The 12,342-nt window shown below is 39.7% G+C and overlaps 1 protein-coding gene, 1 long non-coding RNA gene and 2 other non-coding genes across 5 annotated transcripts; 3 read left to right on the top strand and 1 right to left on the bottom strand.

The window, feature by feature from the left end:
* The first annotated feature begins 3,150 nt into the window (after nt 1–3,150).
* Nucleotides 3,151–8,244, top strand: LOC115574267 (uncharacterized). Of its 2 annotated transcripts, none has more exons than XR_003982454.1 (2): nt 3,151–3,282; nt 7,196–8,244. It is a non-coding gene; the product is annotated as an uncharacterized LOC115574267 (long non-coding RNA). The 2 variants fall into 2 exon arrangements; XR_003982455.1 differs by lacking the exon at nt 3,151–3,282 and adding an exon at nt 3,290–3,433.
* On the top strand, nt 4,328–4,400 carry trnaa-agc (transfer RNA alanine (anticodon AGC)). Its single transcript has one exon. It is a non-coding gene; the product is annotated as a tRNA-Ala (tRNA).
* On the top strand, nt 4,698–4,770 carry trnaa-agc (transfer RNA alanine (anticodon AGC)). Its single transcript has one exon. It is a non-coding gene; the product is annotated as a tRNA-Ala (tRNA).
* On the bottom strand, nt 5,534–11,507 carry ccdc25 (coiled-coil domain containing 25). Its single transcript, XM_030405690.1, has 9 exons — nt 11,293–11,507; nt 11,074–11,121; nt 10,851–10,890; nt 10,596–10,647; nt 9,147–9,222; nt 8,798–8,901; nt 8,465–8,667; nt 7,793–7,838; nt 5,534–7,498 (listed from the first exon to the last, which is right to left on the bottom strand). Exons 1-9 carry the CDS (start codon nt 11,315–11,317, stop codon nt 7,469–7,471), a joined length of 624 nt encoding a protein of 207 aa, XP_030261550.1. The 5' UTR covers nt 11,318–11,507; the 3' UTR covers nt 5,534–7,468.
* Nucleotides 11,508–12,342: the final 835 nt, after the last annotated feature.

Here is a 12,342-nt window from a genome sequence, read left to right as displayed (position 1 = left end):
CGTGTGTGGTACTGTGAGGAGAGCGGAGGTAATCTGCAGACTGTGACCAGTGATCACAACAGCTCTTCTTTTGTTTGAGATCAGCTCGTTTCCAGCTTTTTCGATTATTATATTTTTTCAACTTATATATTATTATAAAATCATTCATAATCAAATAAGTTACTTTTAATTGTTCTAACTTTTCTCTATTAAATTCTTGTGTAAATATGCAAAAATAACGGTTTACTATGTTATTAATAAATGTATAATTAAACTTGTTAAAATGTACATTTTGGTGTAATTAAAGAAAAATATATCATGACATAATGAATGCATTCATCACTCAATCGGGTATTTACATGAGAGATTATAGAGTTTTAAATCTAGCGGTCCAAATGACGGCCGTTTAAGTAGTTGTGGATTTCCGGCCTTCTAAAGTCCAGCTGACACTTTGGTTGAATCAGAAACATAATCTGACCGGATCTAACTCTTGGGTCGTGTAAAGCGCACTGTTATGCCTTAACCAAGATATAGATCATTAAGATTAATTGGATCAGATCTGACTGGAATGAATCCGTCACAGTTGCTTGTAAACTGATTCAATTCACCCACCAGGCGCCAGCACACAAATTCCCCCACATTTGGCGGATGGAGGGTGCTAATTTCAATCCCTGCAGTGTAATGAAGACATACATTCATTCTTTCCTCGTTACATAGTTAGATATGATTATCGAGAGCTCTCTCTCTCACTCGCTCTTGCTCTGGCGTCTTGCAACGAGGATGGCGCCCAACACTGCGGCACGTTTTCAAGCTCTATAGGAAGTGCAAATTTAAAAAATAGGCACATTTAGAGAGATTGTTTGGGCTTTTATTTTGGTGATTAACTAACTTTCGCTTGAGACTTCTGGTATGGATTGGATAAATGGCGGCTTTTATTTTGGTGATTAACCAACTTCCGGTATGGATTGGATATATGGCGGCGCCCTTGTCGGTAGAGATGCACCGATCGCTCTGCAACCAATCGCAATCGGCCAATAATGCCCGGTTATCGGTTTTGATCGGAGTTCTCAAAATAGATCACATCAGGCCGATCAGATGACGTTTAAGTATAAAGACAGTGCATTAACTGCATGCAGGGAGGGAATTTCATGGCCGCCGTTGCCCCGCACTTTGGCCTTGATGCCCCGTGAAAAAAAACTCATCATAAGGCCACAGTGGCCTCTGTGCCCCTGGCCCGGTCAGCGTAGCGAGCTTGCCTTTAATTACAGCCACCTGAGTGCACAGTAGTCACTCACAGTAACTTCAGTGAGTCCGCGGTTCGCGCAGGTGGAGTCTCATCATCACGATGATCTCACGTGAAAGCCTCTCAAACAGCAGCAGCGTTACGCTGTTACATTTTTGGTGTGTAAACGTTCATGTGAGGTCTGATTGATGCTTAAATAATTAATTGCATTAATAATGCCATGATGAAAAGTCACAACATATGCACAAGGCACTATCCCACATATTGCGTGTAATATGATTGACATGGGGTGGTGCATTGTGCACAATTTGAGGGACTGGGAGACTTGTGGACATGTTCGTGGTTGTTAAGTGCTTAATTTGATCACTGGTCAGTTGTAGATACTGCTGTGTATGCTGACACTGCTAACTGTGATGCAGTAAAATTAATAAAACACTTGACCTGAAAATTCCTGTGTCCATCAGTCCTGGTTGGGGGCTTTAGCTGTTCCTACAAAAAGAGAAAGTGAACAAAGCAGAACATGATTTCTTTTAAAGTCTGATGAAGGATGAGTAAATCCCTTTTATTAATTAATTCTTGAAAGACTGATTCAGACACGGTTGCAGTAATCATTTGTGTATGTTACTGGTCTAACTCTAGGCAACAAACAATCTAGTAGAATTTCATGCAAGGCTGGCTGCTGGTCTCCGTAGTTTCGACTCTCTCTGATCAGTCTGATTTTGTATTTAAATTTACAAGATTACAAGAGTGGATTAAAAAGTAAATGTTATCATTACATGTTGCTCACTACCTTCATCACAACTCTGAAGCCAAAGTACTCTTACACAGTCAGATGAAACGTATGGCTATCACAGTATGTGCACCCTTTGGAATTGTGTGGTTTTCTGCACTGATTGGTTATAAAAATGTGGATATCTGATTGTCACCAGGAGCACTGGCTTGAGGGTTTTCAATGAAGACAATTTAAGCGGGACATTTTTTTCTTGCGCTAATAACATCTCACACTGTATGAGCAGTCATGCATAAAACATCTGCACCATCATACCATGCAGAAATCCACACTATTCCAGAAGGTTCACTCTTTTTCTTCCAACTGTGTAAAATAATGATAAGGATAAGGATGTACTGAAACTATGAAAATCAAGGCTAAACTTAATGTTAAAGTTAGTGTTAGCTTACGCCAGTTGTTAGCTGCTAGCTGGGTAGCAGCTAAGTTATCTTTGCTAAATTCGCATATACAAATCTCTTACCGAATCAATTTGAGCCAGCGATTCTTCACATCTGAAGGGATCCGAAAGAAACAACAGCCGTGCCTGCTCGAATGAGGACTGGTACAAAACACACCAGCATCTTGAAATACAGGAACCTTGCTTAGCCACTTGACAGCGGAGGGAAAAGTTGATGACGTGACGTCACATACGCGACATGTAGTCTTTCTCATCATTTTTTCTCTACAGCCTTTAACTGAACAATTGCACAATAGACTGTCAAACTCTTGACATGAAAAAATATCATTTAAACCCACAAACAACATGTGTGTAATCCAAGGCATATAACGACTGGGACCAGAAAATAATTACTTTCTGTCCATTCAATCCCATGTATATTTTACGATCCCAGAGGTCCCATGGGGTCCACCGGAAGGGGCGGGACTTCGCCACTCTATATCTGCCAGGTCATGTGACCTATTGGCTCCGAATCAGTGTAGGACAGTTGATTTGGGCTTGCTGTATGATGCGCACCTGCTCTATTGCATTTTACTTGCCCTTATAATTCTTATGAATTTTTAATGTAGTTCTCATATTTTACTAAATAAAATCTTAATACATTTAACACTGACTGAATTTGAAAACCGGAAGTTCCAACGCTCTTGTAAGTTAGCGCTGACTTTTCCACTTGCTTCTGTGCGTTTGCCATAAAGTCTGTAATAAGGGCGCACTAAAATGTTGGCGCGGCTGGCTTGACTGTGAAAACGAGAGACGGCTGGCGTGACCGCAGTGAGATACTGGACAGCAGCTGCCTCGTCACAGAGGGTCCAGCAGAAAGCACTTATGCAGCAGGTAAAGGTGGTCCACTCTCTGCACTAGATGTCCTCGAGGTCAGTAATACAACAGCTTTGTGTGACAAAAGTCTTCAGCTCGTCATCATTTCGGAAACTAAGCAGGGTCGGTCCTGGTTAGTACTTGTATGGGAGAAGCCTGGGAATACCAGGTGCTGTAAGCTTTTTACCTTCCTTACAATCTTTCTGAGGTACAGTGGGTTACCGTGAGGAATAATACGGTATTTTAAACCTTTACAGGTCAAACAAATTCCACAGTTTTAATTTACACATGATTTATATTTGAGCACAGACAGAGATACTTTTTTATATATTCAACAGTAAAGTCGCGAAGAAAACACTGGACAGCGCCCGTGGTTTGATCCCGGGGAGGGATGGAGACCGCGTAATCTTTCAGGAAGATATGAGGAGGGAAGTAACCACTGAGCTAAACCAGTGCGCAGGAACAACCGGGAAATAAACATTATAAAGCTGCTCTTCTCTGCGCTAAAGGACCCACTGAGAATCGTGCGTTACATAACGACTGTCGGCGCTTCATATATAACACATCAACGTAAATGTTTCCTAATCTGTGGCGCAGTCTGGAATCAAAGCGAGAGAAAACAGTAGACAGCGCCCAGCAGTTCAATTGCCAAATGTTCATTTCAGTGTCGCACATGCCTACTGCTCTGGCTCAGTGGTTACTTCTCTCCTCATATCTCTGTGACTAGCCTACGTGATCAGTCTCTATTTTCTCAAGGTAGCTCACTGAATAACTTTGAGACACTTGAGCTTAATGTTTCCCCATTTACACTTTCGTCGTGGCTCTCTACAATGGTTGTTGCCCAGTTGATACTTCGACTTTAAAGTCTAGCGCAGAAAAGACCGTTCACTATCCCTTCCCGGGGTCAACCCTCGGACACTGTCTAGTGTATGGTGACGCTCCGATTTGAAGGTGCGCCACAAAAGTCGGAATCCCTATAACTGATATATGTATCGTATGCACAACATGGCATGGAACAGCATTATAGCATTATGCTAGTGAGGTTAGCTTTACGGCTTAGCATGGGGGATTAGCTCAAATGGTAGAGCGCTCGCTTAGCATGCGAGAGGTAGCGGGATCGATGCCCGCATCCTCCACATTTTCCCTCTTCCATCGACACCTTTCTGTTTGTTTTTGTCAAACAAACTCTTTGATTTGAATTAACAAACTGACCAATATGGCGGACCCTGCCACCTTTCTAGCTTCAAACAGGGTCCTGGGACCTTATTTTCCTCTAAGAACAGCTTGTTAATTCAGTTATGGAAAAAATACATGTTTCTGCCTTTACCTCTTTGATATTGTAAGTATATATATGTATACAAAATAACGAACTCTACAGACTTTATGACACCAACGTCGCCTTTGAAAAGACGTCCTCTTTCGCGATGTATTATGGGGGATTAGCTCAAATGGTAGAGCGCTCGCTTAGCATGCGAGAGGTAGCGGGATCGATGCCCGCATCCTCCAGCTTCTTCATTTTTCGTCCTTCATGACAACACGACAACCATTAAAATTAGAAGAAGCACAAACCAGAAGCACAAACCAGTCACGCTGGCGTGAACTGAATAGGTATTTGTTATTTACACGCAACTTAACGAGCAATATGAGTTTCACAGAGGGGGAACACTAACTAATTGTCACATTTTCAGCTGTCAGGGAGCATTACCCCTGCAGCAGTACACACATTTAGGCATAGCTAAACTTACCAGGTTTACAGTATCACACAAGTGTTGTATTGACAATAAATAGAAAGGTGTGTCATCCAAAATTTTACTTAGAAAATATCCTGTTAAGCATGCTTTGGTTCGTGTAACTGAATACGAATGATTCTTGTGATTTATGTTTATAAAAAAAAAGTACTAAAATAGAATTATAGGTTCTTCACTCTAGCAGCAACAACAGTGTAATGCTGTTTACACATTGATGCTTCAATATTAATAATCTTATTATATCAAATATTATCATAACCCCGAATTTTATGACATCAACATTTGCATTGTGACATGGGAGATTAGCTCAAATGGTAGAGTGCTCGCTTAGCATGCGAGAGGTAGCGGAATCGATGCCTGCATCCTCCAGTGTGTTTTCTTCCAGAGCTCTTTATGACTATTAGACTACCAGTGATTATTTAAATTGGACTGAGGATTTATTTTATTTTTATCATTATTATGAGTTGGACATTGAGGTGAATATTTTTAAATGTAGGAGAGAGTTTCACGGAGAAGATAAATCAAGGGACAAAAATGGTTTTAATTCCAAATGTCAGCACATGTAGTCATAATAATAACAAAGCTACATTTTAGATACCGAGGACAGACAAATGTCAAGACATGGCAATATCCCTTTCCCCCTTAAAACAGCCCATGATCAGATCCTTTATAATATCTACAACACCTAGATTTACTGCTATAGATACGGTATGTAGAATATTTGCTGCCACAATTTTCTGAATAGCTGATTTATCGTCATAAAACATTGTCTTGGTAGTATGATTCTGATTCGAAACATTAGAGAAAAGAAACATACACCTTGGCAATTGAAGTAAACTAACTAAATTACAGACATTACCTAAAAATTGAGTGTATTAACATGAATATATTTTTTTTCATTGTACATGCAAAGCACCTCATGAAACTGGCTTGTAACACCCTTAGAACCATAGCACGCTAAGAACACTTTCTCTACAAAAGGAGAGTCAGGGAGTCATTGTCAAACAAACAGATGTGTCTGTCTCTTTTGAGAAATAACAGCGTCGGCATCTTAGACCTGCAGATTCTCTTAGGATATCCAGGATGGTAGATGTGTTGGTAGCCCTATACGGCAAAAAAAACTAAGAAAAAAAAGAAATTGAATTGTATTTAAAATATTTGAAAACTAACACAACCTTACCTTGAGTTTTATTTTCAAACCTGAACAGTTTATATTCTAAATGTGCAGAATTTTAAAGGAATTGAATCTACAGAATAATGGACAGAGTAGATGTGTCAAAAAAGAACCGATACGACTTTCCCTGTTGACAGAATACAGACATCTGCAGGTCTAAATCGATGCTGCTGCTACATTTCTCATCTGTTGGTGTTGCAGTTTAAACTGGTACTGCAGATCCAATACTGAAGAGGTGGAAGTACCGGTCCAGTTTGACAAAAAACAAACAAACAAACAAACAAACAAACAAACAAACTCAAGGTCGATGTTGAATCAACTGTGAGAGATGTGTGTAAAAGTTCTGGTAAAAAAATTGTAAAAAATAAAAAACCCTTCAGTTTAGATGTATTTTTTGTCTAAACTACAGTTTCAAGGGTCAACAATTTTAATAACCTATAAATCATTAAGCAAATCCATTTAGCAAAATGCTAAACATTTGATGGTTTCCTTTTTTTTTTTTTATTTGAGGAATTTCTGCTTTATGGTGTTTTACCATTGTAAACTTATAATTTCTCTGGGTTCTTGATAAATAGGGAAAATACACAATTTTAAATTGTAATCTTAGCTTTTAGGAAATGTGATTTTAGCTAAACGGCCTTAGTTTGTGCATATGAAATATAAAAAATACAGGACTTCAGTTGCTCCACACACTATGGTTGTTCAGTTGGGTACAGGGCTTTGCTAAAGAATATAAGGGCTTGACAAAATGTAACTTGTAAATATAACTGTGGTTTTAATTCTAACACTGAATTGCACTCGATAAAATCAGACATGCAGAGAAATGGCAACATGAAGAGTGTTAGCAGATAGGTGTGCAGGGTTCATTCACCACCCATGCAACAGTTTTATCATACATCAGTATCTGTCGACATGGAAGTCAAAACCCAATCAACACAGTTTTGCTTTAAAGTGTTTTCTCCCCCAAATGAATCCTCAGCGTTCTCGTACTCCCGTGTTCCTTCTACAGTGTCCCTTGATGAAGAGGCCAGCCAGCCAGGGTTGGTTTGGTTTGGAAGCAGCGTCTCGAACCAATGACCATGTGGGTTAAGTCCCGGCGCTGTCCGTCATTGGCTTGCTTTCTGCTCCAAGTGTCCAAAAGCAAAAAAGGTATCCATTTGTTTTTGTTTTTCCTTAATGTCTTTGCAGAGTTACAGCAAGCAAAAGCAGCAGGGGAGCATCCTCACAGCAGATCTGATTGGAGGAAGAGGATTTTGTGTGCTTGCTGCCTTGTGGTCACCTCTCACATGAAGTCGTCCGAATCATAACCGTCCTGAAAAGGACATGCAGTGAAGCACGAGTTAATGAAGTCGACATTACAAGAGGTATTAAAAAGTTAAGCTAGAACTGGTTTCTTTTCTCCTTCATTCAGGCTGTGGCTGTAATAAATAATGAGTGTTATGTCCCTTTATTATTTGACACTGATGCCGTCAGATAACATAAAGTAGGACAATAGCCTACATCATGGCACGTCTCTGGTGAGTGACTTCTCATGAATACTCCTGATGCTTAAAGTTATTCTGCGAACTCCTGTGAACAAAATATTGATGTCTAGACATGTCCTCACCTCATTAGTCTTCATATTTTCAGACTTCATCAGTGACGTATAGTTCCTGGAGAGAGAACCCAAAACATAACAAATTGATGAAGGAAAAAAATGATTTAAGTAAAGATTTAAATGATTGGTTTTAGCAAAAGAAAGGTCAGGATGTTCAGTTTCCTTCCATAATTTGAAGTGGTTGTTATTGTTATAATGCATTGAAATTTAGGATCTTAATCAATCATCCTTAACTCGAGCAAATTTTACACCAAATTTTTTAATGTTAAGCAGCTGAATGTGAAACCTGCTCTGATTAAAGTATGATGTTTTCAGTCAAGAATTAAAAGCTAGAATTCCCCCAAATATACAGTATAGTCTGATAAATTGTTGATCTTTTTGAGTTCAAACAAACTTTACTAAAACAATGTCAAGGAAAAAAAAAAAAGATATATATTCCGTAAACCACCAAAATTGAGGACCAAAACTGCCAAAAATCTAAAATAAACACGGAACTTACTCAATTACTCAAAATAAATGAATACTGAGCATGGCCACTGGTTTGAGATCAAAGCATCTATCATCGGTCAACAAAAACACGGGGAGTTGACCCTGTGACACACATTAATTTAATGAAACATTTATTTTTGATTTGGCAGCTTTAGTCCTCCATACTAAACAGTTAAAAAACATTTTATGTACTTGAGGTCCTCCATCTCTTTTTTCCTCTTTATCTCTTCCTTCTCTTTCTTCTTCTGCTCTTGAAGCTGAGCTTTCTTCTCGTTCCTCTCCTCTCTGTCTCTCGACTCTTTCTCCGCCGCAAGGTCAGGGTAGCGTTCGTCTTTTGTTTTCTCCAGGCGGTTCACGATCTCGTTGATCTTCTTCTCCACCGCCACGATCTTCACCTGAGACACAGTGCAGCGATAAAACACCCGACGTGGTCCGTCAGTGATACTGCCATTCATTTGTGTAAAACAATTTGTGAGATAATACAAAACTTTGAGCTAAGAGGGTTTTCTGTTCATTTCTACTGACGTCTCTTTGTCGATGGAAGCCGATCTGGCCGACATCCATGTCTCCCGTTTTCTTTAGGTTGGCCCACGGTGTATAAACCACGTTGATGTTGTTCATCTTACAGCCTGACATCATACAACACGTTTAGCTTTAATATGCACTGAACATTAGGTACTATTGAATGTGTCGCATGCAAACAGCATAAAGAGGCTTCCACAAGATATCACAGGGTCACTGTCAGCAGGCAGGTTTAAGGATGGCCTTGGCTCTGGTTAAACAAAACCAGAAACCACTAGGCTCATTCCGACACTCCATTCGATATCTGATCATTTTACAAATCACAAGAAATGATCAGGAAACAGATCTTTACCTTGAATGCTGTTGTTTTTCACCAGCTGCGCGCAGTCTATCAGCACCTCTGGCGGGATATCAGTTATCGTATGACCCTAGAAAAGACATGCACAGTGCAATCAACAACTCTGTCCCCCCATACAATTCCCCAGCAAAATTGGTGGGCTGTGTCCAACAAATTTCCACAGCTCTTTGTCATTCTTTACAAACTATTTCCGTCACTTTTTCATGTGTATCACACACCTATTATGAGGACTTTTCCCAACAACTGATGTGTTGCACAGAGAGTTTAGAGCTATTGCTAATTTTTAACTTTTATACCTTGTTGGGCTTTTACACGCAAGACATCAAATATACAGCTTTCACTGGTCAGTATCTTAAAATCACAAAACATCAACACAGATATAACATACATTAAAGTACAATAAGCTTAAAATGGGTACGGCTTTGGTTTGCTTGTAGCCAGCACGTCAACTTTGTTGTAAAAAATGTCATATCTGAATTTAGTTTGAATACAGTTGGTAATGTGTTGCAGATTTGAAAGTCTTATGGAGAAAGCTGATTGTCCAAATTTAGATCTACGATGGGATAATTTTTACAGCTGTCATTCACCATGCTCCTTGTTAAGCCTGGTTTATGCTTCTGCGTCGCGTCGACAGCGTAGCTACGTCGTCGACCCTACGCCGTCATTGAGCATTCGTAGTTCTGCGTCGAGGGAACGCGTTGTTCCGCCAAGCGGCTAGGGGGGTGTGGCTGTGTCTTTGTTTGGTATCGGGGGGTTCATATCGGATTCCTTGGTTTTCTTCCGGTCAGACAGTAAACAATGGTAACTGAGATGGCGCGGGTGTTTTTGGAGATAGAGCTTGTGGATATTGAACAACAAATGCGGTGGCGGTGTTGTTATACTGTTGACCGGAAAAGTAACTGCCAGAAATCACGTTCTGAGCGGACCAATCACAGTCCTTGCCGTTCGCGTCTCGACGCGTCAACGTGACGCGTAGTCAGGATTTTTTGGAGGCGCACATAAGGCTACGGCGTAGGGTCCGCGTTGACGACGTAGCTACGCCGTCGCCGCGACGCAGAAGCATAAATCAGGCTTTACTCTGGTGCTGTTTTTCCTTGGACACATCTGGAAAGAGGCTCTGGAGCTAGACTGTTGATACACTTTAAAATTAATCTGACAAAGCTATTACGTCTGAAATTAAACTTCTGTTTCAGAGACGGGGAAGTGTATACTTGTGCTCATCAATATCTTCAAGGTCACAGTGCAGCAGCACATCCTGAGGGTAGTTCTGGGGAATGTAACTGACCAAAGACAAAGACAATTTATGTCTGCAGAAAGTAACATCAAGCCCAAGTTATTTGGCCTGATGATAAAGTTGTCTAACAGCCTAACTTTAATCAGGACTCAAGCCGTGATTTTGTGCTTAAATTTCAGTATTTCAGGTTCATTGTGCTGACTTCATACCTTCGGCAGTCTCAGATACACATGAGCCGAAGACAGCTTGTCCACATGAAACCTGAACATGGACAAAAAAAGCACAAATTATTCAATTCAACAACAAGAATTCATTAACTAATAATCGGGTATAAAATCTAATATCCATGGATGTTAATTGTGCTTAGGATAGCAAAGTACAAGATAGAAAACAATGTCTGTTTATGTGTAGAACAACCACTTTTCCAGGGAGTAAGATGAGGCAAAAACAAACAGAAATCTCACCAGATGTCTTCAGGCCATCCATACTTTATTAGATCCTCATCTGCAAAAAACAATTACTGCAAGTTGGAGGTGATGCGACACCATTTAGGATACATGAAATGTATCCGTTTAACAGAGTCATGCAATAATCAGAGACAGCACGAGACAAATGTTAGACTTACAGCAGTGAAGAAGTGTGTGTGTGTGTGTGTGTGTGTCTGTGGCAGAATGATTACGAACTTACTTTCGTATTTGTCTTTTCCCATGTAGATTGTGTAGGGAGGGTTCACCACTGAGAGAGACACAACAAAACTATAGTTACCGGATGAAACGAGAATATAAGACAACGCGAAACACAATGAGGTCAAATAAAAAAAGTGAGAAATAAAAGCCTACAGCTCTAAAGTGTATTTGCTAACCAGGCTAAAAGCTAGCATTGCTGTTAGCTCGAGGCTTCACTCACCGGCACTTGTGAAGTAAAACACCATTGTAAGTGTATTAAAAGTCGCCGATAAAAAGATGAGCAGTAAGTGTATACTGTTTGAAAGCTCACACACTGATTATGACCACAGAGAGAAATGTAAATGTCTGTCTGCCAACTGAACGTTGCCACTGTCACTTTTCGCATGTACAAGTTGACCCGGGAAGTTGTTAGCTATCTGTGTCAAGCTGCCGAGAGTAAGCTTCTAGCGGACAGGAAGTACCCACGTTTTTGTTTCAAAAATAAAAGCTTGACGTTCCATAAATTTGACAACGTCACTATCTGGAAGTTTAGAATTTGGGAATTTCTCTGTATGGTTTTGATAGATGTTTACCCAGTTGGAAATTTGATGAATGAATGCCCACTTTTTAATAAAAGGATTCTTTGTTTATCACACACACACACACTAATTATAAATATTGCGTTGCTTTTAATGGTGCATGGTAAAAATGTGTACCATTGAATTGTGCCATGAATCAAGCATACAATGTATGTCAATTAAAAAAGATTTTCCAAGTCTGAAAGACTCATTTTTGATGTACGTTTAGATGTAGATGACCTTCATCGTCCCGCTCAACATGTGTCACCAACACCAACATGGACATTTTACTACCTACTAATGCAACTGTTTGCTGTGTGGTCTTTACAATTACATATTTTCAGTCTTAGATTTCATTACTTTTAAGAAAAAATGTGTCTTTTTCAAGTTGAAAAATGAGTCATACTGTTGTAATTCATGGCACAATTCAAAACAGGACCAAAAAATAATTAGTCTCTCTCTATTCACTATCATACAAGGTTTTTCAGAAATAAGGTCCCATGGGGTTCACTGGAGGGGCCGTGACTTGATAATGTATCTCAAATACCTTGTGTTGATTACAACCTCAGCTCAGTAAAGAAACTAGAACATGTTCACATTTAAGAAGCTGAACTCTGGATTTTAACTTTTTGTTCTTAAAAATGTACTCAATTAGACTATTCCAGTATCAAAACATTATACGAATAATTTGATAGTTTACGGCAAGTGTTGCA

This window comes from Sparus aurata, chromosome 22 (assembly GCF_900880675.1).
Source record: "Sparus aurata chromosome 22, fSpaAur1.1, whole genome shotgun sequence".
Taxonomy (NCBI): Eukaryota; Metazoa; Chordata; class Actinopteri; order Spariformes; family Sparidae; genus Sparus; species Sparus aurata.
The sequence above is the reverse complement of the archived record's forward strand: the minus strand, read 5'-3'. Positions and strand labels throughout refer to the sequence as shown.